The sequence below is a fragment of the Orcinus orca genome, chromosome 15 (genome assembly GCF_937001465.1).
Source record: "Orcinus orca chromosome 15, mOrcOrc1.1, whole genome shotgun sequence".
Taxonomy (NCBI): Eukaryota; Metazoa; Chordata; class Mammalia; order Artiodactyla; family Delphinidae; genus Orcinus; species Orcinus orca.
In genome coordinates, this window is record NC_064573.1 from 86,325,607 (window position 1) to 86,351,357 (window position 25,751).

Sequence of the window (25,751 nt, forward strand, 5' to 3'; positions counted from 1 at the left end):
TAAGTCATCTGGGTAAGTAGTCCTTCCTAAAAGGCTTGAAGTAGCATGCATTAACTCTATTTTTCAAAATGTCTGACATCTTGACTGTTGCCTAGCAAGGTGCTGGCACACAGTGGGCAGTAGATACATATTTAATGAGAGAATAATCGGATGCCAAGATAGGACTTGTCCCACCCTTTCCATTAGTGCTAATCGTCTTCAGCTGTCAGCTCAAATGTCACTTTCCTGATCTTCCCAAATTAGAACAGATCCCCCTTTTATATGTCATTAGAGCACAGTGTACGTTTTTCTTACACCACACCCATTATAGTTTATAATTATTCATTTTGTGAAGCTGTTTAGTAGCTGTCTTCAAAGCTAGGAGGGATGAGATTTTGTTTCTTTTGTCCGCTACTATATTCCTAGAATCTAGGACAGCACTCGCCAGTGATAGATATGTGTGGAATTAACTGAATAAATGAATGACTGAATATTTGTTGAATTGTAAATGGTGCCGGAAGAACGTCTTACGTTCACCTAATTTTTTTTGAGACTCTCGTGATGTTCTACAGCATGTATTAGTATCCTAATTTCGCTAGTGGAAAAAGCAAACCCCTCAAGATTCCGGTCTAGGATCACACATCTCGTAGGCATTAGAATTCAGACTTGAGTTAAAAGGCTCAAAACTAATTCCTAGTCCAGTGCTTCTTCTACACCCCAGCTGGTACATACGTCAAAAACTATGAGTGTCTGTTTTAAGACTGACGGCATGATACGCTCAGGCAAAGAGCAGAATAACGTTAAACGTGGAATGAAAATAAAGCCATTCAGCTTGAAGCCTGTGGTGACTTAGTGGTGACACTCTGCCCCAAACAGATGGGCCATTTTGGATGACAGCAAGCTAACCCAGTTGGGTTGTCTTGTTTAAGAAGGATAAAGCCAGGTGAAAGGGGGCTGGGAGGTGGGAAGCGGCAGTTACAGAGCTTAGGATGTGCACCCAGGACTCGTGAGCACTTGTTGCTGGTCCGCGGGAGGTCTGCTATGCACCCCAATCTGGGTACCCAGAGGCTGCAAAACAAATCCAGCGGGCAGAAATGTTTTCATTTGGTTGCGATGTTTAAAAGAAGCGAACCAAGACCATATAATTCAAGATTCCATTTCTATGAAGTGTCCGGAGTAGGCAACTCTATAGGGACAGAATGCAGACTGGTGTGTGATTGCCAGTGCTGGGGGGAAGGGAAGATTGGGGAGTGACCGCTAAAAGGTGTGGCGTTTCTTTTTGTAGTAATGAAATGTTCTGAAATCGTGGTGATAGTTGCACAACTCTGTGAATATACTAAAAACCATTGAATTGTACACTTTAAATAGATGAACTGTATGGTATGTGAATTACATTTCAATAATGCTGTTACCAAAAAAAAAAAAAGTGAGCCAACAGTTAAAAATTGGGAGGTTTTGGGCTTCCCTGGTGGCGCAGTGGTTGAGAGTCTGCCTGCCGATGCAGGGGACACGGGTTCATGCCCCGGTCTGGGAGGATCCCACGTGCTGCGGAGCAGCTGGGCCCGTGAGCCATGGCCGCTGAGCCTGCGTGTCCGGAGCCTGTGCTCCGCAACGGGAGAGGCCACAGCAGTGAGAGGCCCGCGTACCGAAAAAAAAAAAAAAAAAACGGGAGGTTTCACATATAAATTTGGATGCCCTGCTGCTCTTGAAAAAACAGACGGGAGCCCTAGCAACACTGGGACGTGCGACTGCCTGTGACACTAGTGACCACCTCCCGCCCCTGCGTGAACCACGCCTCTGGTATTTGTGCCTTTACGCATTCTTTGCAGGTCACAGTGCCAAAGGGCTGAGACTGTGACCTGCTTTGGTGAAGAGACTGTGGCAGAAGCGTCCCTGAGCCAGGTCTGAGCGTAAACCTTAAGAATTTCTTTTGTGCCTTGGGAGCCCTGAACCAGCTACCTTGCTGGAGAGACCGCGTGTTGGGGGACATCCTGCAGCTACATGGAGAAGGGGTCCCGGTGCCTCAGCCTCCCAGCCCACCTTCCCGATGAAGGAAGACACACAAGTAACCACCAGCAAGACCGACGGGACAAACTGCCCACCTGAGCCTCCACCCAGCTCGCAGAATTAACAGATGCAGGTGAACAAATTAAATAATTGTCATGTTAAGCTGCTAAGTTCTGGGGAGGTTAGTTAGGCAGCATCAGGTAATGAAAACACGCCTGCCTTCCCCCAGAGCCATGATCTGCTGACACCAGGTACCTGCCCCTACCTTTAGACGGGGCACCAACTGTCTGGCTTACACAGATCCTCCCAACTCTCTGTTGTCTTATTTTTCTCCCAGTAGAGAAATTATTCCCCATATCTGCACTGTCCACTGCCCAACTTAAATTCATTCAAATTTCATACAGTGAAATACTTTGTTTCTCAAATCATACCAGCCACATTTCAAGTGCTCAGTGGACCCAGGTGACCAGGGGCTGCCATATCGGACAGCACGGTACTGATCACGCCACCGCTACAGAGACTTCTGCTGGACAGCCCTGCTCTATATTAAGGTGCAGTGGGCCCGATTGGCTACTTGTCACCAACATCCACACCCTTTTTCTCCCTGCTCCCCACCAGCTACCCATAGAGCTCAGAAGAAACTAGCTTCATCCTTGTATCTGGATCTGGCTAGTCAACACCAGTGCTAAGTCTCTAACGCGTCTTCACAGTGTTCAGAAACCCGGACTCTAGCCATTCTGGATGTGAATTTCCCCTGGGGCCCAGGAGAAGACAAGTGACATAGATGGGCCCAGCCAGCCTGAAGGAAAGGACTCCAGTGACTGCAGGAGAGATACACCCTTCCAGACCAGGCGTGAATTAGGACGCCCATAGCCCTAGTTGCCGGGGGTAGGGGGGGAGCTATTTCACAATCATGTGATAAACCAGTGTAGGATGAAGCCAGCTGTGTGGATAGCACAGTAAAGAATCAGAGGGCTTCCCTGGTGGCGCAGTGGTTGAGAGTCTGCCTGCGATGCAGAGGACACGGGTTCGTGCCCCGGTCCGGGAAGATCCCACATGCTGCGGAGCAGCTGGGCCAGTGAGCCATGGCCGCTGAGCCTGCGCGTCCGGAGCCTGTGCTCTGCAGCGGGAGAGGCCACAAGAGGCCACAACGGTGAGAGGCTCACATACCGCAAAAAAAAAAAAAAAAAGAGAGATGTCACATAACAAAAGATAGTAAATTTGACATTGTTTAAGCCACTGTGTTGGATTTTCTGTTACGTGTAGCCCCAAACCACCTATTGTGATTCGATCAAAAAGTGGGAAAATAAAAAATATAAGGGGAGGGCAGCCTGATATTTCTCCCTACACACACAGCCCAATTCGCTCTTAGAGTTTTCTCTCAGAAAACCGCTCGCAGGCTCTAGAGACCAGGCTTCAGTAGTTGTGGCATGTGGGCTCAGTAGCTGTGGCTTGCGGGCTCTAGAGTGCAGGCTCAGTAGTTGCGGCTCGTGGGCTCAGTAGTTGTGGCTTGTGGGCTCTAGAGCGCAGGCTCAGTAGTTGTGGCACTCGGGCTCAGTAATTGTGGCTCACGGGCTCTAGAGCACAGGCTCAGTAGTTGTGGCTCATTGGCTTACTTGCTCCGCAGCATGTGGGCTCTTCCCGGACCAGGACTCGAACCCGTGTCCCCTGCATTGGCAGGCGGATTCGTAACCACGGTGCCACCAGGGAAGCCCTCTTAGAGTTTTCTGCCTGGCCCCTGTGATCAGTGAGCTTGCAGCCTGTGTACTAAGCCCCAAGAATTGAATACTTAAAAGAACTGATAGTTGATGTACGTTGAGTGTCACCACTTTGTTGGGTATACTTGTGATACACCCCCTGTTCCTGAAAGTAGTTGTGTGAGTCTCTCCCATGCACCTAAAATAATCAAGTAAATAAAAGACTTAACTCACACAGCAGGCGTCCAGGGATAGGTGACACCGTCTTATCAAGTTTTATGGGCGGCCTCTTTGCCTCCAGGGCCCTCTGGGAAAGAGGACCTTACCGCAGGTAAGCTTGTGGTGTGGACTAGAATTGGAAATGCGCCGTTTGCTCAAAACTCAGGGCCCTTCCTTCTCTGCTGTCACCCTGTCCCCTATGCCTTTCTCAGAGCAGAACTCAGAGAAGATGCTCTCTGATGGGAGGTATTCAGAAACCACCCAAGGTTGAGGACATTTCAGGGGCTGCCCAATTTCTCTTTTTTCATGATATTTCTGCTTCTCATTTCACATCTGCATGGCCCAGCCCTTGCGACCAGACAGTGGCATGTGCCTACTCACAGTTTCAGCTTCCTCAAAATGCTGGTTTACAGATAGTCATCATGGATTTTCTCCACCTCCACACATCACTCGCTCGATCTACAAACGGCTGAACACCTTCCCCACATGTCGTGGCGGCTCATTGTCGGCGCTCACGGCCAGTGCTTCTGCTTTTCTGTGTCCCAGTTCCCTGCAGAGGGACTTAAGCCCAGCTCACCTTTGTGCATCAGGCCATGGCATAGGTCATTAGCTAAGGTCGCAGGCCATGTCATTGGTCTTTCGACTCTCCTCAGGTATGGAAAGTTGTCAGAAATTCTATTTATCGCAGGGAGTCCCTATTGCGATAGTTCTATCTGGCTGGGGATAATCTAGGTAGAAGCAGAAAGTAGAAGGACTAAAAACGGAGCCAACCAATGGAATGGAGTCAAGTCTTGTTTTCTGGAGCCCAAAGCAAAGCCATACCAACCTGCCTTTGTGAGAATGAATTCAGCTTTCAGGATGACCTGTGTTTTATTTTTACAGAAGACGTGAGAGCATGTGACCAGGAAGATGGGTTTTGATTTGACTTTTTTGAAGCACTCGCTTTATTTGACCTTTGGAGTAGCAACCTCTGCTTCTTGGGTTCTTTTCCCTCCTGGGTTTTAAAGACCTACAAGACATCTGCCGAAGTCGGGCATTCACAGATTAAAAAAGGGAGGTATAAGAGGGAGTGAGAGAGTTAAGTGAAAGAAAGTGAGCTTCTGTTTCTTCCTATTTGAAGTACAAGATGTGAACAGATGTGGGACCACGCCTAACCATTCTCTTTTAACTACCACTTTAAAAAAATTCCTTATAAATATCTTAATTTATGTTGCAATCATAAAATAGATAATTGGTACTTATAAGTGTATTTATTTTGAAAATTAGGCCTTACAGGAAAGATCAGTGGAGATGAATCCAAAGGATAAAAATTGAAGCACATACATAAAATAATTCATCATGTGATAATTAAAGGCATTTCCAAACCCATGGGGAAAAGAATGGATTATTCAATAAATTCTGTTGGAAGAAAGTAAATGTGGGGAAAATTGGCTTCACATATTGTACTGACATAAATTCCAGACGGATAAAATATTATCATGGACAAATCGAAAAGATAAAAGCGTTAAGAGAAAACTGGGCAAATATAAAATCTCAGGAGGGGAATGCTTTTCTAAGTCTAACACTAAAGCCATAAAGGAAAAGTTAATTGATTTGACTCCATAAAGATATAAAACTTATCTGTAAAAAAGAAAAGAACCATTGCAGTTAACAGCAAACAAACTGAAAAAAAAAAAATTGAAACACATATGACAAAGTTGCTGTCCTGTTTTATAGAGTTCTTTGGAATCTTATGAAATGTATTGGATAAGCATCCCGTAAATAAAATTGGCAAAGTGAATGTCCAGGCATTATGGGGAAGAGCTATCCCTTGGGCCTAGTCAGCATCTATTCCTCCTCTGGTAAGAGAACCTGGATATTCTAGGGAAATCAGTGCTCCCTCTGGTTCAGGTGGGACTGGCTGGTCCCCTAGGCTAGGAATGGTCGTGTGACCTAAGCCCATCCAATCAGCAGTAGTCCATCTATTGCACTACAGCGGCTGGTTCAAAGATGGACATGCGACCCAAATTGGTTTAATCAGAGCTAACCCCATGACTTATTCTGGAGTAACCAGGAAGAAACATTCCTCTTCCTGCTAGATTTGGAATTATAAAGATATAAGCCTGGAGTTGCTGGGGACCATCTTGTGAAACCCAAGAATTAAGCAACCCAGAAGAAGGTTGAAATGAAGTGAGGAAGCCCTTGTTTCAAAATGACATTTTCTAGGTCTTGGTTCTGACCCTGGCTTAAAGTAGCTTCCCGCCCCACCCTGGACATTTCAACTGTGAGCCCATAAATTCTCATTTTGATTAAGCAAGAGTGACTTTCTGTCATCTGCAATTGAAAAATCCCCAGCTAATACAAGCAATACATACATATGCCTGCACAGAGAGAGAAAAGAAAAAATACAATGCCCTTCAGGAAAAAAAATCAAATTTCACCGATGATTAAAAATGCAAAAAGAGGGATGCTTTGTCACTTGAATGGAGAAATACCCAGTGTTCGCAGTGTTTTGGTAGATGAGTGTGCGTGTAAATGACCAATGCAGAGTTACATTGTACGACTGTTCTGGAGGACAATTAGTCACTTGTATGGAAACCACATTTGCCTACACTTTGAAAGTGCAATTCCATTTCTGGGAACTTAAGAATGTGCGCAGAGACTTAGATATAAAATGTTCATTGCAGTGTTGCTTAAAATAGCAAAAAGATTAGAAACAGCAAAGATACACAATAAGAAGACATTGGTTAAATAAATTACAGTGCTTGCATACACTGGAATGTTATGTAGTTACTCACATGATACTGTAGAAGTAGGTTCTGAGAAGTGTTGCTGATATGTCATTGTATTAGTTTTCTGTGCTGTGTAACAAATGACCCCAGCCTTAGCAGCTCAAACAACAGGCACCTATTATCTGGCAGCTCTGCAGGTCGGGAGACTGGGCATGCCTGACTGGGTTCTCAGCTCCGGGTCTCACAAAGCTGACAGCGAGGTGTGGATGGGGCTGAGATCTCACCTAGAGCTCTTTCCAGCTCCTGTGCTTGTGGCCAAGTGTAGTTCCTTGAGGTCGGGGGGTTAGGGGGGCCCATCTCATGCTAGCTAGCAGTTGGGGGCTGCTCTCAGCCCCTCGTACCTGCCAGTACTCCTTGTCACGCAGCCCCCCTTTATCCCCAAAGCCAGCAATAGAGAATCTCCCTGACATCGTATCCTCTCTCATACTTTGCATCTTTCCAACATCAGGAAATGTCCAGTCCCTTTAAAGAAACAGCTCTTGGGTTTGACTCACCCTGCATACGGAGGGCAACTGATTTGGGAATTGAATCACTTCTGCAAATTCTCTTCACAGCACCAACTGGATGGGTGTTTGAACTGGAAGAAGGTGTAAAACAGGAGGTGGGAAATCTTGGGGGCCAAGTTAGAATTTTGCCCATCACAATTGCAAAAAGAGCAGTTACTCCCCCCCCACAAAGTGTAGAGTGTTCCTATTTTTTTGTAACAATCACACACAAAAAACAGGATAAAAGTCAACAACTGAGTCCAAAAGAGAGCCAAAGAATCATAGTAAAGAAGTCGCATTGCCTGTGTTACTTTGGGAGGTCTCCTGCTTCCTGTGTCTCAGTTTGCTCATCTGCAAAGTGGTGAGAACCATAGTGCCTACCGTCTAGGACTGGGGGCGGGGGGGACTGAGGAGTATGGCAGAGTGCTTAGAACAGTGCCAAGCACAGGTGAGCACCACTACTACGATGATTATTTGTGAAGTCTGGAAAAACTTGAAACCAAAGTGTTTATAGCCTTTTTCTCAGATAGTGGGATGCTGTGTGATTTTAAAATTCTGTTTTGTTTATCTGTATGGCTATGTAACAAAACTTGGTTATGTAATAAAAGTTAATTGAAATTTTTAAAGATTAACTATGGGCCTCTGCAAATAACAGGTTGTTACTGGAAGCAGTTAGAACATCTTCCCTTTAGTAAACCTCCAATGTGCACAGAATTGGACTTGTGTCTCTTCCGTAATTAGAAATAGGAAGCCTTATAGCTGCACCAAATGCTGTCAGACTCACTGTCTCGTTCAGCAGTGCTGAGAATCTTTGGGGAGAGCATCCTCCTGCCGAAAAGTTATGAAATGAGTCTGCGCAGCTGTCAGAACAGCAGTGGGAATCACAGGCCTGCTTTCTTGCCCGAAGCTCAAGGGAAAATCACTCACTCCCGGTTGACTTCCACATGTTCATTAAACGACACTGGAGGGAACTAGTTACTTTCAGACCAACAGCTTTGTTCTTTTGCATTTGGTCACTTTCAAGTGCTGTCAGTGAAAGCCAGAAAAAGGAAACATAACCAGTGCACTTAAACCACAGTTCAGTTCTGCATGTATCTTTTTTTTTTTTATGAAGATCTCTCTCTGTCTTTGTCTCTGTCTCTGTCACACACACACACAGCATTTGTAGTTCTCAGTACTATGGAGAGGAATGATGGTGCAAAGATGGAAAACTCTGATGGAAATAAGCAGAATGCCTCACTTGTTAATATCATGAAAGGAAAAAAAAGAGAGAAAGACGTCAAGTGTTGCTTTTTTTTTTTTTTTTGGCTGCACCACGTGGATTGCAGGATCTTAGCTCCCGGATCAGGGATGGAACCCAGGCCCTCGGCAGTGAGAGCGCAGAATCTTAACCACTGGACCTACAGGGAATTCCCCTGAAGTGTTGATTTTTATCACAGACCCATTTCTAAAGTCAATATGCCCACAGTGCCCTCCCTTGAAAACACTATCACTTTTATACAGGGTAGATAATTTTCCCTGGTGCTAGGAACTAAAGAGATGGTCTGAGCAAACACTATGATCAAAGGAAAAACACATTTTTGTCTACAAATATTTTAAGACCCTTATGTTAGAAGCATCTGGAGAAATCTCCTAAGAGATGCCAACAACCTTTTCTGTTCCACTGCCCCCCCATAATTATTTCTACATTATTGAATAATAACACAGTTGTCTTCGTACTCTTTTATATTACCTATTTGGGAGAATCATAAAGGACTTCATCAAAATGAACTAATTAACTATGATACTGTTTATAGTTCTTATTTTCCAAATGGGTAAACGGAAGCCATGAAAGGATAAAGTTATGGGCCCCCAAAGATATGTCAGAATCTCTTACCGTGTGGAACTGGTGTATTCCAGAAAAATCGAATAAAAGCCAGTCTCAGCCCAGAAAACCCTATTGTGGCAGCACTGACTTTCACTAAAGAAATTTATTCCCATGCACTCTCATGGGAATAAAATCTCACAACAGCAAATTCAGTGGTTTTATTTAATCCAACAAACATCTGTTGAGGGCCTTCCCAGTGCAGGATGTTGTCCCCAGCAAGCGGAGGTTAGAGCTGTAAGTGAGCTCAGGACCAGGGTGAGGGGTGGGCTGACCACTCCCTGATCACGAAACAGAATATGGGGTCAGTACAGAAGGGACAGAGAGTGTGGGGGGGAGGGGGAGGGCGTGTGTGGAGAATAGTCCCAGATGAGTCACTGGGGGCCTTCATACACGCTGCCATCTGTGAAAGGGGACTCTGAAGTGGATTGAATGGTAGCCCTGAAAAACATAATGTCCACATCCTAGTCCACCATTTTATTCAGGGTGGCAAGGTACCCAGCTAACAGACTGTATTTCCCAGCTGCCTTGGGTGGAAGATGTGGTCATGTGCACAGTAAGATAAAGTCACAGAGGCAGTGTGTAATTCCAGGAGGGGCCCTTAAAATGAAATGCACCATTTTGCCCTTCCTTCTTGCTGGCCTGTAATGTGAATGTGATGGGTGGAGCTCTGGCAGTCACATTGCACCTAGAGGCCATCTTACGAATAAAGGCCAGGGACTTCCCTGGTAACGCAGTGGTTAAGAATCCGCCTGCCAATGCAGGGGACATGGGTCCGAGCCCTGGTCTGGGAAGATCCCACATGCCACGGAGCAACTAAGCCTGAGCGCCACAACTACTGAGCCTGCGAGCCGCAACTACTGAGCCCACATGCCACAACTACTGAAGCCCGCGTGCTCTAGAGCCCCTGCTCCGCAACAAGAGAAGCCACCGCAATGAGAAGCCTGCGCACCACAACGAAGGGTAGCCCCCGCTTGCGGCAACTAAAGAAAGCCCAGGCGCAGAAACAAAGACCCAACGCAGCCATAAATAAATAAATAAATAATTTAAATAAATAATAAAGGCCAAACAAGACCATGCTGGAGAAGAAAGAGAGAGGTCTCTGTCCCTGGTGACTATGGAGCCAAGATATAAACTTCAACTTCTTCTAACAGCAGGAATACAGATTGAGCTCACAAAGGAATTGAAATGCACTTACAACCACTGTGGTAAACTGGGGAGCTCAGGTCCCATCTGTTAAGCAAGGAGGCCACCTGACTGAGGGGGCTTAAATGCCCAGATTCTTCCTTAAACCAAAACCTAGGCTGTAAATGCCTCAAGATTACAGAATCGAAACCTAAAGACAACCAATCACAAAGAGCCAACTAGACTTTCAGCAGTAGCCAATCAAAGATTGCCTTGCTTTGCTTATGCCTTCAGGTATAAAAGCCTCACCGCAGCTCCTGTTTGGGGGCCCTCCTGGCCACTTCCGGCTCTGTGCTACCCAGTTGGAGTAAACTTCTGCTCTAACTAAAACTTTAAATAGCCCTCAGTTTCTCTCAGCACTTCTGAAGGGGCACCTGCTTCTTAGCTCTGTGTACTGTAGGAAAGGTGGCTGCTATTGCCCCATCTCTCATTTTCAAGAGATACCGGAAATCCCTGGTGGTGGCCCCACGGGAGTGGACACTGCTCACCCTGGTCCCCTTGGGAGTCCACCCATGGCCTCCTCTGGTCCCTGTGGCAGGGAATCGGCCATCGCCCCTGGTGCCGACCACCATGGAAAGGGACCCGCGGACCCCTGGTGCCCATGGCAGCAGCGCGCAGCCACCCTGGTCCCTCTGAGTGTGTGTGTGTGTGTGTGTGTGTGTGTGTGTGTGTGTGTCTGTGTGGTGGGGAGCCTGTGGCCAGCCCTGGTCCCTGTGGCAGAGGATTGTGGCCACCCACCGCTTGTCTCTGTGCGAAGGGACCCGAAATCACCTCTGGTGACAGCCCCCATGGAAGCAGACCTGCGGCCGCTCCGGTAACCCCTATGGGAGTCCCTTCTGGTTCCCTTGGAGGGGACCCAGGGATCCCCTGCCGCTGGTCCCGTGGGAGGGGCCCCGCCCCCAGTCCCCCACCCGCCCCGGACACGCCCCCCCGCCGCCGCCCCGCGCGCCCCTGAGCCCCGGAACTGGCGAGCGCGGGCACAGCCTGGGGAGCGGCGGGCGGGCTGACGGACCCCGGCCGCCCCGGCCCGCGTCCCCGCCCCGCCCCGGGCCCGGCCTTGGCGGGCGGTGGACGGCCGGGCGGCGGCGGCGGCGGCGGCACCATGCGGCTCCTGTTCCTGGCGGTGCTCCGGCGGCACACGGGCAACGCCATCACGGCCCAGCGCGTCCGGTAGGTGCGGCGGCGGCCCGGGTCCCGGCGGGGGCACCGGCCGGGGGCGCGGGGGTCGGCCCGGCCTCCCCGAACCGCGCGCCCAAACGGACCGGCCAGAGGGTGCGGGGCCCGGGGTAGCGCGGGGCGGCGAGGGGCGCGTGTCTGACTCCGGCGCGGGTGCCCGGGACCTGCCCGGCGCTGCAGTCCTAACGCTCCCCCGAGGCCGCTCGGCCGCTGAGGCCGTGGAAAGGTATCCAGGTGCCCGGCGCCTGGGCGGCCCCGCGAGGCAGGCCTCAGCGCGGCGGAGGCTGCTCGGCGTTCTGCGGGCGCATCTCGGCGCGGCCGTCTTCACGGACGCTCCGTATTGATCGATCGTGAGCGCCCTAGGTTTGGGGAGGCGGCGACGGAATGCGAAGTCAGGGCTTCGGGACACGGCACGTTTGCGGGGACGGGAGAGAAAGAATACAAACACATGGGTATAAATATACAGTGATACCTGTAGATCCGTGTACACACACCCGTGAGGGCCGCTTGTGCGCGTGCGCTGTTTTAGGCGGGATGCTCCGGGGAGGCCTCCTTCTTAGAGTGACGTTTGCGCAGCATCCTGGGTGCGACGAGGGTCCCTTGAAGCTGGGGTGGCCTGGCGGGGTGGGGGTGGGAGTAGGGGTGGACCAGGATTTCCAGGCAGAAGGCGCAGCAAAAGTGCAAACCAGTGTTACTGGACCTGCCATCCAAAGTAACCTTTCCTTGGACTGCCCTGGCGGTCCAGTGGTTAAGACTCTAAGCTTCAACTGCAGGGGGCACGGGTTCAATCCCTGGTCGGGGAACTAAGATCCCGCGTGCCTGCGAAGTGTGGCGAAAAAACAAAACAAAAAACCCCACAAGGTAGCCTTCCCTCTTCCCCTCAGCCATTTCCACGTTCCCCATCTCCTTGCTTGGTTCTCTTCTTAACATTTGTTTTTTCCTGCAGTTATCTTGTTTTCTAGGTTTATTCCTCCACTTTTTCTCTTCTCCCTGCTGGAAGGTAAGTCCCCAGGGCAGGGAGGGAGCTGATTAGTGCCTGCAGTTTCATAGCAGCTTTTTTTTTTTTTTTTTTTTTTACGCAAACTGACTTGCTTCATGAAATTTCTCAATTGACTTCCCCTCTGTGGGCCTTCTTCCTCATCATCCAAATGAGTGATTGCGGCCACACCTCCCCTTTCACGTCCTGTTCTCCTAAAGAGCAGCAGCGACAGGATACATCAGTCTTCGGAAGTTTACGGTTAGGTTTTTCCCATGAGGATTTTCACTGCACAGGTTTATCTTAAGTCAGTGGCACCTGCTATCACTCATTTGGAAGGCAGCTATGCTCACCACTGTTTATTTATTTATTTTTTGGTCGTGTGGCATGCGGGATCTTAATTCCCCCACCAGGGATCGAACCCCTGCCCCCTGCCGTGGAAGTGCAGAGTCTTAACCACTGGACCGCCAGGGAAGTCCCAGCTGTCACCCATTTGGACATAAACAGCCAGGAGGCACATGGTGGTCTCTGCCCTCATGGAGCACGTTCCAGTGGGGGGGAGAGAGACTGCAGGATGGTGACTGGGGCTGTGGCTTCAGAGGAGGACTCTCTGAGGAGGTGACATCCAGGCCAAGACCCCAGTGACAGAAGGAGGCAGCCACTCAAGGATCTGGAAGGATGGATGGCCCTGGGACAGAGTAACAGCACGGATACAGGTCCTGGGGTCAGAGCAAGCTTGACAGGCTTGAGAAACAGAAAGAATCCATGCTCTCTGGCCTACGGCAAGGAAAGGAGGTCAGAGAGAGAGGGACCAGTCCAGCAGAGCCTGCACCCATAGTTTATGCTGTGGAAACTAGCAAGAACATCCATTATTTAACACTGCACCCCTCGCTCGAGCTGTCCACCGGAGCCCCAATCTTCCAAAGGCTTGCAGCCACCCAAGGGCCCTCAGGGGAGCCAGGCGGGCACTTCCACGGACATTCAGCAGGGTGCAGGGCCCTTTAGTTACTTTGTTCTTTGTTTTCCTGGCTGTGCATGACGCAGAATAAAGATTGTTCTTTGTGCTTTGCTCTGTCTTCAGAGCCAGGCTTTAGTCTCCCCTTCACTCAGGAAGGATGGCTGGGGGTGGGGGGGAAGAAAAAGGGAAAAGCGGAAGTTGCTGGAAGACATCTTCTGTCTTGTGAAAGCCTAGGTTCCTTGAGGAGAGGATGCTCGGTCTCCTGAAGGGGAGGGCAGGGAGGTTTCCATGGTGACAGACTTCCCTGGGAGCCAATTACCAGGAAGCAGTGAGAACCAGAGGAGCTCCTCAAACGTTCTCTGTGGAAGACCCCTGCGACCCTCAAGGGACCTGGGCAGCAGCGGAGGGAGCCCCCCCTCAAATGAGTAAGGTCGGGGTCCTCATCAGTCTCGCAGGGGAGGGTGTCTGAGTTAATTAAGAAGAGACTTACAAAAAGAAGAAATGAGTCTGTTCTTGCACACTCAAGCTTGTAGTTGTGAATGAACACCCAATACATAAATAGCGGTGCTGGCTTGTGATGGGCACATCCGTACAGGACTGGACGTGTAGGATGCTCTGGGGAACCACCCCAGGCTAGACGTGGGATGGTTCAGGCATCGCAAACTGGTAGAAGGACACAGGCTCTGGAGCAGACCTCCTGCCTTCACAAGGAGGCTTCCCTGCTTAAAATCCCTAAGGTCTAAGCCAGGTTACATGATTGCAGCTCAGACCTGCCACAGAGGCTTGTTCTCAGGATCAAATAGGAGTTCATACATTTTCAGTGTTTGAACCAGGCCTGGTGCTCAGTATGCACTTAACAAACGTGGGCTCTTCGTCAGAACATGAACCTGAGTTGGCGAGGCAGGGAAGGGTTAGTGTTTGGGCGGGTGTCTCAGGCAGAGGGGCAGCAGGCAGGATGTGGGCAAGAGCAGATCCCTTCCCAAACTGAGTTGTGCAAACTTAGCAGTATAGAATGTTCTAGGTCAGTGATTCTCCATGGGAGCAGAGGCCAAGAGAATGTGCAGAGGAGGAAGGAGTGATTCTGCCCCCCGGGGACATGGAGTAGTACATGGAGACATTTTTGTTGTCACAACTGGGGGTGACGGGCTCCTGGCATCCAGTGGGTAGAGGCCAGGCGTGCAGCCACACACCCTGCAATGCACAGAACAGCCCCACGACAAAGACTGAACGAGCTCAAATGTCAGTGGTACCGAGGCTGACAAACCCCGCCCTCGGGGGAGCCTGCAGACGTGGCCAAGAGGCAGGTAGGATGCGCGTCACAAGGACCTGCAGTTTTGTGTCAGGCACGGGGTGCAACCACGAAACGCTCTCAGGTTCATATGTCATCGAAGGTGGTCTGGGCTGCAGCCTGAAGGGTAGATCAGGATGGTGGCAGAGGAGATGCCATTTGGAGGTCACATATTTAAGAAGTGAAACGCACAGGGCTTGGCAATTGAATATGGAGAGTGTCGAACGACAGAACGAATACAGTTTAGTAATGACGCTGATGCCCCTTATTCAAGGGAAAGCAGCCCATGGATTGGGGGGCACCGTGCCTCCCAAGCAGCCTGGCCCTCTTCTGAGGGATGTTGGCCGAGAGCGACTTTTATAGAATCTCAGAAGCAACAACGTGGAAACAGGGCATGACTGGCCGGGCCATCGGGGGTTCCCTTACAAGGCAGCAGGCCCTATTTTTCTAGGGTCAGAGACCACGCCGGAGATGATCAGAGCATCGTGACTGATCCGTATTGTTTCCTTGACCACGAGGCCCGTCCTGGGCACAGACTGACGTATGCTGAGATTTGTGACATCAGCTGGGCCATGGGGTGGCCTCCACTTTGTGGGTCCTGATCTACAAATTAACTTCATCAGGAGTGAGGGGAAAAAAAAAAATCCACAACTTCCTTCATTATAGAGGGAAAATACTGAGAGAAAACCAAGAAAAGCTGGGTATATTGGGGTCTTTGTAGTAACCTTGGGCCTCTGCTGTCTAGGAGTTTTTTAGAAGGTGTAGGTGATGGGGAAGGCATGTGGGGGGAATATTTGTCTGGGGATTGATAACTAGAGAGGGACCGTTTTATTGTCTATGTGGCACCTTACATATCCTTCGGTACAATCAGTCTGCCCTGGGTCAGGTGACTTTCCCTTCTAACCTAGGGGCTGTTTGCTAGAATTTTTAAAACCCTAATCAGGGCCTACTCTCTGGAGTTGTCTCCTCAGCACTATAAATGTTAGGAACCTGCATCAGAGGTTTTTTTCACCTCTGAACAAAAAGGAGCTATGCTTGGGGTATGCGGTTTGCTGGCACTGTTCCATGGGCTCTTGTGTGGATGAGAATCAGGGAGCCTGGCCTGCCCAGCAGCGCTGCTCTCTGCGTCTCCATTTGGTCTGTGTCCCCATGGTGTCACCTGGGTCAGCTAGAAGCCGGGTGCAGCGAGGGGACCCACGGGCCCCCATTCACCTCTAATCCCCAGTTTCCAGAAGAACCAGGCAATCTTGAGGATCCTCTAAATCAGGCGAAGGGGTTCAGATCAGTTGCTAACAGTGAAGGTCGAAGTTTAAATTGCACAAGTCATAGATGTAAAAAAAACAAAAACGAAAGTCACACCGTTGCTTTAGTGACGAGGTAACAAGAGATCAGAGTTTCAAAGTGCGCCTCCTGCTAGGCTGAAATAAATAGCAGAGCTGAGCAGTTGGCCAGAGATCAGCCACCTGCCAGCCCAGAGGTATTTACTCTCTGACCATTTCCAGGGAGGGCATGCTGACCCCTTGCTCTAAACCGGACTATCAGAGGCTCGCTAGACTCCTGGGCCTCACACCTAGAGTTTGTCTGCAGCACTGCTAAGGGTTTAGGGAAATGCAGGAAAAGAGATGGAAAAGAAGGGAGTTCCCTGGTGGTCCAGTGGTTAGGACTCTGCACTTTCACTGCCAAGGGCCCAGGTTCAGTCCCTGGTTGGGGAACTAAGATCCCGCAAGCCGCAAGGTACAGCCAAAAAAATTTTAAAATAGAATACGTACATACATACATACATACATACATACATACAAAATAAGAAGAGAGAGCGATGGGAAAGAAGAAAAGGTGAAGGATTGAGGCTTCCGAGGTCCAGAGTAGGGAGTCCTAGAAGTCAGTGCTTGGATGAGCGCCCTGGCGCCCCAGTGAACGCAGCGTCCCCGAGCGACAGCAGCACTTTGTACAGCAGCTGTGACTTGTGTCCTTCCTTCAGCCTTCGTCTGGAAGACGGTGTATAAAAGTATTTTTATTTGAATGGGAAGCACTTTAGATAACAGAAGCAGCAAACAAGACTTTCTGGAAACTCACTGGAAGGGGAAAAAAAAAAAAAGGAAGAAAGGCAAACATCGTGGCATCCAATGCAACCCTGACCCTACTGCCCAGCTGCCTTCTGCTGGTCTAAGTGTGAACTCTGCTGTGAGTGCCAAGCATATGGGAAGGAAAAAAGCCTGAGCCTATTCAAGTTTTCTACTTTTTCTTTAGAAGATGCCAAGGAAATGATGCCGAAAACCTGGCCTCTGTGCCCCGGTGCCCAATCGAATCTCGGAAGCAGAGTTTTGGGTGAAGTAGAAAACAATAGCTTTATTGCTTTGCCAGGCAGAGGGGGCCACAGTGGGCTAATGCCCTCAAAAACTGTGTGTCCCAACCTGGGAGGATCTGGTGAGGAGTTGTTTTGGCCAAGCCATGCGGCCATCGGGATCTTAGTTCCCCAACCAGGGATTGAACCCATGCCGCCTGCAGTGGAAGCGCGGAGTCTTAACCACTGGACCACCAGGGAAGTCCCTGAGGAGTTTTATAGCAATGGGTCAAGGGCGGGGTTGCTGATAAGGATACAGTCCTTTAATCTGGCCTCAGGGGATCTGGTGAGCTTCTGTGGTTCCCGAGGTTATAAAACTGTGACCTCTCTGGAATGAAAACTGCTTTATCAAGTAGTTAACATTTTCCATTTGTTTTAGTTTTTAGTTTAGGGGTTTTAGTTCTGCAGAAGAGCTCAAAGATATTGTTCTGTGTATCCCTTGAGGTGGAACCAGGACCCTGCCCCAAGGTTTCTTTTTTATAGTTTTATAGTTCTTTTTATAGTTTCTTTTTTTGAAATTAATTTTTATTGGAGTGTAGTTGCTTTACAGTGTTGTGTTAGTTTCTGCTATACAGCAACGTGAATCAGTTATATGTATACATATATCCCCTCTTTTTTAGATTTCCTTCCCATTTAGGTCACCACAGTGCATTGAGTAGAGTTCCCTGTGCTATAGAGCGGGTTCTCATTAGTTATCTGTTTTATACACAGTAGTGTATATATGTCAATCCCAGTCTCCTACTTCATCCCATCCCCCTGCTCTATTGTGTCTTAGCTGCTCCCCCCTTGTCTCTGCATCCCCTCCCTCCGCTGTTGAACCTGCCCTTTGGAACTCAGGGAAGGTCATGGAGGCTGCAGCGTATTTCCTACAAACAAGAAATGGGGGACACAGGAAGGCTTCTGAGCCCAGTAGCCCCACAGGGTCCTGCTCAGTTTCAGAAACTGCAGATGTACATTAAGTCAGTGGGAAGAGGCTATTTCGTTTCCTCCCCCTGATGTAATCATTGTCGGTTATTGTTTTCATTTGGCAAATATTTATTATTGAGCATCTCTAGTGGACACAGCACTGTGAAGACCCTGGGCGTGGAGCCAGGGAAGGACAGGTGAGCCCTGCAGAAACCAGCAGCCATTCAGCCGGAGAATTTCTAGCACATCAGCTCAGTGCTAAGCCCTGTCATTTGAAAGAAGTTTCCAGCCTTCTAGCACGAACATACGATTACACAGATGATTTAATTACAATATGATCAGTGCTAGGAAGAAGTGCTGGGTGGTAAGAGTATGTTCGAAGGACAGACCTAGTTCTGCGGGGGGGGGTCTGGGAGGCTCCCCTGAGAAATAGTTTTTTCTTTCTCATACAGTTTCTTTTATTGAGGTATAATTCACATACCATAAAATTCACCCTTTTAAAAGCATCCAGTTCAGTGGGTTTTAGTATATTCATAAAGTCACACACCATTGCCACTATCTAATTTCAGAACATTTTCAGCCGTCTCAAAAGGCACCCCAGACCTGTTAGCAGTCACCCCCCCATGCCCCTTTCCCCAGCTCTGGGCAACCACGAGTCTTTCTGTCCCCATGGATTTGCCTATTCTGGACATCTCCTATAAATGGAATCATATGCTATGTGGTCCTTTTTGAGGACTTTACATAATGCATCAGTACTTAATTCTTTTATAGCTGAATAATACATTCCGTTGACGGACATATCACATTTTGCTTGTCCATCCATCAGTTGAAGGACATTTGGGTGGTTTCCACTTACTGGCTACTATGAATAGTGCCGCTGTGAACATATGTGTATGAGAAATAACTTTTTAAGCTGGGGTTTCAAACCTGTAGGTTAGCTGGGTGAAGAGGGAGAGAGGCTGGGAACAGCATTCCTGGCCAAGGGACCTGTATGTGCGGATGCCCTGAGGCAGGAAGGGGCTTGTGGAGTTGAGAAGCCGAGGCAGCTGAAGAGCCAGCAGGAGAGAGCAGCTGGCCTGGCCGGCGTGAGCCGAATGGTTGCCACAGTGAAGGTTCTGGATTGAATGCTAGCAGGATTGCAGTGAGGGACTGAGGTGGCGACATAGGGAGGGAGAGTAGAGATTCGAAAATGATTTGGAAGGACCTGGGATGATGCAGCAGAGGAGAGACAAGATGGCAGAGATGCTCGTGGAGCTCTGGTGTGTGCTGCCGAGTGAGCAGTGGGCACTTCTCACTGTGTTACTCAACTGAACCTCGGGTCCACACGCCCGACGCACAGCAAAGCCGATCTACTGACACCAGGTTGCGGTGAAGGAAAGTACAGTGTTTATTGCGGGTGCCAAATAAGGAGAATGGGCAGCTCATGCTCCAAAGACCCAAACTCCCCAGTGGTTTTCAGGGAAGTGTTTTTAAAGGCAACATTTGGGATGAGGGCTGCAGGGTGCATGCCTTTCTTTTGATTGGTTGGTGGAGAGGTAACGGAGTGATGTTCTGGGAACCTCAGTCCTCAGGGTCCACATGGTTACGCTCAGTGTGTAGTCACCATCCTCCATCTGGGTGAGGGGTCTTAGTTCTTGCAGAACGACTCAAAGAGATGCATCACATTGTTATCTGTATCACTTCAGGAGGATCTGGGACTCTGTTTTATCACTGAGCTATTGTTTCTTTTTTTTGGAGTATAGTTGATTTACAATGTTGCATTAGTTTCAGGTGTACCACAAAGTGATTCAGTTCTCTACACACACACACACACACACACACACACACACACACACACATTCTTTTTCAGATTCTTTTCCATTATAGGTTATTACAAGATATTGAGTATAGTTCCCTGTGCTATACAGTAGGTCCTTGTAGGTTATTGATTCTGTAATAGAAGCACTAAGTACGATGTGACTGCCTTGTTCATATAACTGCATCCCAGAGTGATTGTGGTAGCGATGGGCTCGGAGAACAATGGAAACAGTGAGAGAGACGGCTGTGTTAGCAGCAGGGGCTGTCAGATTTCACTGAAGGGAGCTGGCATTGGGGAATGTTGGGACATGGTCATGGGGCTCAGAAGACATGATGTGTTGCGTGTCCTGCAGGTGGAAGGGCTGGACTGGAGCTAAGGGTGTCAAGAGTGGGATGTGCCTGGCTGTGCAGGGGATGCAGGCTATGAAGGGTGTTGTGTGCTAGGCTAGGGTGTTTGGACTTGATCCCAGAGACACATTCAGCCATTAGTTCATTCAGTAAGCAAGACAGATCCAGGCCCCATTCTCATGGAGTTGACAGTTGGGCTGACTACCCCAAGCCATTTGAGGTTTTTTGTTTTGTTTTTTTAATTTTTATTTTGGCTGTGCCATGCAGCATGCAGAATCTTAGTTCCCCAACCAGGGATCAAACTCGCATCCCCTGCAGGGGAAGCACAGAGTCTTAACCACTGGACTGCCAGGGGAGTCCCCATTTGAGGGTTTTAATGAACCTGGTTGGATTGGTTGTATATTCACATGCACCTCAAACAATTTTAAAAGATAAGATAGGGCTTCCCTGGTGGTGCAGTGGTTGGGAGTCCGCCTGCTGATGCAGGGGACACGGGTTCGTGCCCCGGTCAGGGAAGATCCCACATGCCGCAGAGCGGCTGGGCCTGTGACCATGGCCGCTGAGCCTGTGTGTCTGGAGCCTGTGCTCCACAACGGGAGAGGCCACAACAGTGAGAGGCCCGCGTACTGCAAAAAAAAAAAAAAGATAATATATGCACCTGGTCAAAGAATCCAGCCATGCAAAATGGTCTGTGATGAGAAGATACTCTCTCCCCCACCCTGGTCCCTGTCCTCTTTAGACAGAATCATTATTATCTATTTCTTCTGTATCCTTCTAGAGGTGTTCTGTGCACACAAACTATATATGCACAAAGTGTTCTTCACCTTTTGAAGAACACTTCATTAACAGTGTGTCCTCTTTTCATTAACAATGTGTCTTGGAGTTCATTCTAAATGACTGCATAGTGATCTGCACTCTTTTCATGGCATCAGACCTGAGTACCTCATATGCGCCATAATGTGACTGGTCCCCTACGGACGCACACTGAGGTCAGTGTTAGTCTTTTTGCTGCTTCGGATATAGCCTCGGTGCTTACTCTTGGGTGCATGTTTTGCACCCATATCCAAGTGTGTCTTTGGAATCAGTTCTGAGAAGTGGAGTTGTTTGGTCACAGAGTTTGTGCATTTTAAATATATTAGCTGTTTCTACTTTGCCCACAGAAGAGGTTGTACCAGTTTACCCAGTATAGGAATGTTTATTTCATGAAGCCATAGGCAGACTCTTGTTCTTTACAGATTTTCTACATTAAAAGGATGACTGAAGTTGATCACCATTTCTCATATTTAAAAGCCCAATTGTAGGGGGGTTTTTTTGTTTTTGTTTTGTTTGTCATGGACTGCAATTTTATGGTGATACCTATTTTCCTATTGGGTTGTTAGGGTTTTTTTCTTATTGATTTATGAGAGTTCTTTACATATTAAGCAAATTAGCTTCTTTCCTTTTGTAAGTGTTGTAAATAGTTGTGTTTTTCCCCCCCAGTTTCTCATTTGTCCTTTGATTTTGCCCATGCTTTTTCTGCCACTCAGGAAGTTTCTTTTTGGTTTATCGGATTTGTATTTTAGATTTCTGTTGCAAGGAACTGAACCGGGATGAGAAGAAAAGAGACATATTTGAAAGATTTTTGGGAGGTAGAATGGAAAGGCCATGGAGTATTTCTTGAAGCTCTGATAATGGGTGACTTTTGAATTCTTGATGAAAAACTGAGTCACAGATGCCTAAACACAAACTTTGAGAAACAGGAGGAAAAAGTGAAATCAAAGAATTAAAGAAGGGGAGGGAGCTTTCTGGTGCAGCAAATGTCACTGGAAGTGGCCGTGGGTGCCTCATGTGTCAAGGCTGCCAAACCTTCCTGAATTGGCCCTTCCTCCGGCTGGCCTCAGTGCCAGTCCCAGTCCTGGCGTCTGAGACTGGTGGATGAATGTATTTTAGGTCGATTGTCTCTAAAGGACAATTCAGAAAATATGTAGTATTAACTTCTGATTTGACTAATCTTTGGATTGGTTTTCAGTTTTAACCACAGCAGCAACTTGTGCCCTTTTAATGCTTTTCTCTCCTGTCTTTTTCTTTCTCTGTGTATTTTTTGATAAAGGGACCATCTAGAAGCTGCGGGTCACGTGTGTATTCTGAAAAATGCCTTGGACTTTGAAAGCCCATCCGAAATCTCCAACTTCATCAAGGCTGAGAGCTTGGAGGCAGCTATGGCTCTTCATCTATATAGAGGGGGTAGACTTCTGCCAGGTAACGCCCCCTTCCCCAAAGGTGGAGCCCTAGCAGTCACAAAACCAGAGCGCCTGCGATTTCAACTTAAACATCGATGAAGCAGCTTATCCCTGCTCAGAAATGGAAGGGATACAATCATCTTTTTGCTTTGCTCTTCTAAACGGAGTAGTTTTCTAAAAACGATGTAACTACACCAATTGAGAATGGATGCATATATACTGAAGCTGTTTTTCGGCATGAAGGGTCATTTTTTTTTTACAATTTTTAAAAGTAATTTATTTATTTATTTTTGGCTATATAGGGTCTTCGTTGCTGCGCACGGGCTTCTCATTGCGGTGGCTTCTCTTGTTGCGGAGCACAGGCTCTAGGCGCGCAGGGTTCAGTAGTTGTGGCATGTGGGCTCAGTAGTTGTGGCTCACAGGCTCTAGAGCGCAGGCTCAGTAGTTGTGGTGCACGGGCTTAGTTGCTCCACAGCATGTGGGATATTCCCGGACCAGAGATTGAACTCCTGTCCCCTGTACTGGCAGGCGGATTCCTAACCACTGCGCCACCAGGGAAGTCCCTACGGCATGAAGAGTTTTATCCTGAATGTTTTTGATGTGTATTTCTTAACTCAAAGTCTAATTTTCAACAGTTAAAAATGTGACTCTTTCACAAAATATAGAAGTGAGCACATAGGAGAGAGTTTATTCAACTGATTTATTAATGAAGAAACTACTAAGATACTAAAGCCAGTTTAAAGAGCATTTGAGGGACTGAGATTTTTTTTTGAATTTTATTATTTTTTTTATACAGCAGGTTCTTATTAGTCATACATTTTGTACACATCAGTGTATACATGTCAATCCCAAACTCCCAATTCATCCCACCACCACCCCCAGTTTCCCCCCTTGATGGCCATACGTTTGTTCTCTACATCTGTGTCTCTATTTCTGCCCTGCAAACCGGTTCATCTGTACCATTTTTCTAGTTTCCACATATATGTGTTAATATACAATATTTGTTTTTGTCCTTCTGACTTACTTCACTCTGTATGGCAGTCTCTAGATCCATCCACGGAGGGACTGAAATTTGAATAGGCTAGGATTAGGTTAGCTGCAGAACTGGTTATGTCCAGCAGGGCAATCAACCGTAAGCTTTGGGGCTTTCTTTTCTTTTCTTTTTTTTTTTTTCTGGCTGTGCTGCATGGCATGCAGGATCTTAGTTCCCCAACCAGGGATTGAACCCATGCCCCCTGCAGTAGAAGCTCAAAGTCTTAACCACTGGACCACCAGGGAAGTCCCAAGGGTTGCGGGGAGCTATCTTTTCTACTGGTGTGTTAGGGTTTTCTACAGAAACAGAGCCAAGAGGAGATATAGATATAGATACCGATGTAGATATAGATACACACACACACACACACACACACACACACACACACACATACACACGTATGTGAAGATTTATTACAGGGATTGGCTATGTGATTATAGAGGCTGAGAATTCCCACAGTCTGCCATCTGCAAGCTGGACACCCAGGAAAACCGGTGGTTTCATTCAACCCGAGTCTGAAAGCCTGAGAATTGGGGGGCTGACGGTGTAAGCCCCAGTCTGAGTCTAGAAGCCCAAGAACCAGGAGTGGTGGTGTCCGAGGGCAGGAGAAGATGGATGTCCCAGTTTAAGCAGAGAGCATGAATTCACCCTTCCTCCCCCTTTTAGTTCTATTCAAGCCCTCAACGGATTGGGTGAGGCCCACCTGCATTGTTGAGGGAGATCTTCCTTCCTCAGACTACAGATTCAAATGCTAGTCTCTTCCAGAAACATCCTCCCAGACACATCCAGAAATCATGTTATACCAGCTCTCTGGGCCTCCCTTAGACCAGACAAATTGACTTCTAACATAAACCATTACAACTGCAGCAAAATGATTGGCATCTCTGCCTGCAAAGTATTGGATGCAACTGCACAGAGCATGAGCTCTTAATTAATAGTAAATACTGAGGTCAAACAGCAGTACCTTCTCTTAGAAAACGAATCCACGGGGACCTTTAAACACTGCTTCTGGGATTCCCTGGTGGCGCAGTGGTTAAGAATCCTCCTGCCAATGCAGGGGACACAGGTTCGAGCCCTGGTCCGGGAAGATCCCACATGCTGCAGAGCAACTAAGCCCGTGCTCCACAACCACTGAGCCTGCACTCTAGAGCCTGCAAGCCACAACTACTGAGCCCACGAGCCACAACTACTGAGCCCACGAGCCACAACTACTGAGCCCGTGTGCCACAACTGCTGAAGCCTGCGCACCTAGAACCTGTGCTCCGCAACAAGAGAAGCCACCGCAGTGAGAAACCCACGCACCACGATGAAGAGTAGCCCCTGTTCGCCACAGCTAGAGAAAGCCCACGTGCAGCAATGAAGACCCAATGCAGCCAGAAATAAATAAATAAAAATAAATCAAAAACAAAAACAAAAAACACTGCTTCCTTGGACCGCGAAAGGATGTGCATGCAGTCATCCTCTTGGCTTCAGCTACAATATTTGGATATTTCTTCTTAACCCTCCCAAGGCCAATTTGACTTCACTGAGAGCCCAGCGGCCACCGAGTAGAGGCAGGGCAGATCATTTTGTTGTTGAGCCGTGAGTGGCTTTTTCCAAATATGAATTAAATGACCTGGCAGTGGCAGCTTTTCAGGAGGTAGTATGTCACCTGAGGCCCCAAATTACCTACAGTAATCATCATACGGGGATAACACTTCACTTAGCAAAATGTGTCAACTTCTGAAATCTTCAGACGTTTCATTGCTAAAGGTGACTTCCTGTTTCCCTGCACTGTATCAAACCTTATTTAATCTTCCAGCTCTCTCTCTTGCTTCCCACACCATAGGAAGTTGGACCCTCTCTTGATATGCAGGCCTTACTTTGTGTATATATATATATACACACACACATATATATATATATATTTTTTTTTTTTTTTTTGCGGTACGCGGGCCTCTCACTGTTGTGGCCTCTCCCGTTGCGGAGCACAGGCTCCGGACGCGCAGGCTCAGTGGCCATGGCTCACGGGCCCAGCCGCTCCGCGGCATGTGGGATCTTCCCGGACCGGGGCACGAACCCGTGTCCCCTGCATCGGCAGGCGGACCCTCAACCGCTGCGCCACCAGGGAAGCCCTACTTTGTATATTTAAGTGCATAACTTAGCGATCTTTCCACATCAGTGCTTATGCTGAAAACCGGTCACTCCCAGTAGCTGGCTGAGAAGAAAATCTCGTGGTTTCCTGAACCTGGCTTCTTAATCAGACACTTGATGCTGCCTGTTCTTTTAGGTTCAAGCCTAAAGCATGTTCTCAACAAGAAACAGGAAGAGATTAGTCAAAACCTTAATTTCCCTTTGCTGTGTGACATATTCATAGATTCCGGGAATTACAGATGGACGTCTTTGGAGGTCATTATTCTACCTACCACAGACCTTTCTCTGGTCCCCAAAGATTCAAGTCCATCCCACGTGCTAAAATCATTCTCCCCATCTCAGCGTCCCCCAAAGTCTAAGACCATGGCA

General features: G+C 48.1%; 1 protein-coding gene and 1 long non-coding RNA gene across 4 annotated transcripts in view; both read left to right on the forward strand.

Moving 5' to 3' along the window:
- Nucleotides 1–25,751, forward strand: part of GLT1D1 (glycosyltransferase 1 domain containing 1) — a 100,873-nt gene that overhangs the window by 895 nt on the left and 74,227 nt on the right. The window contains exons 1-2 of one of the 3 annotated variants that reach the window (XM_004276641.4): nucleotides 11,142–11,377; nucleotides 22,087–22,235. In XM_004276641.4, the coding sequence (XP_004276689.1) occupies nucleotides 11,310–11,377; nucleotides 22,087–22,235 (217 nt within the window). In that variant the 5' untranslated portion in view covers nucleotides 11,142–11,309. Of the gene's footprint in view, nucleotides 1–11,141; nucleotides 11,378–12,940; nucleotides 13,743–22,086; nucleotides 22,236–25,751 lie in introns of those variants that run through there. The other 2 variants (XM_033440674.2, XM_033440675.2) reach the window with 2 other exon arrangements.
- Nucleotides 6–7,790, forward strand: LOC125961233 (uncharacterized). The gene is made up of 2 exons (XR_007471662.1): nucleotides 6–2,119; nucleotides 2,697–7,790. It is a non-coding gene; the product is annotated as an uncharacterized LOC125961233 (long non-coding RNA).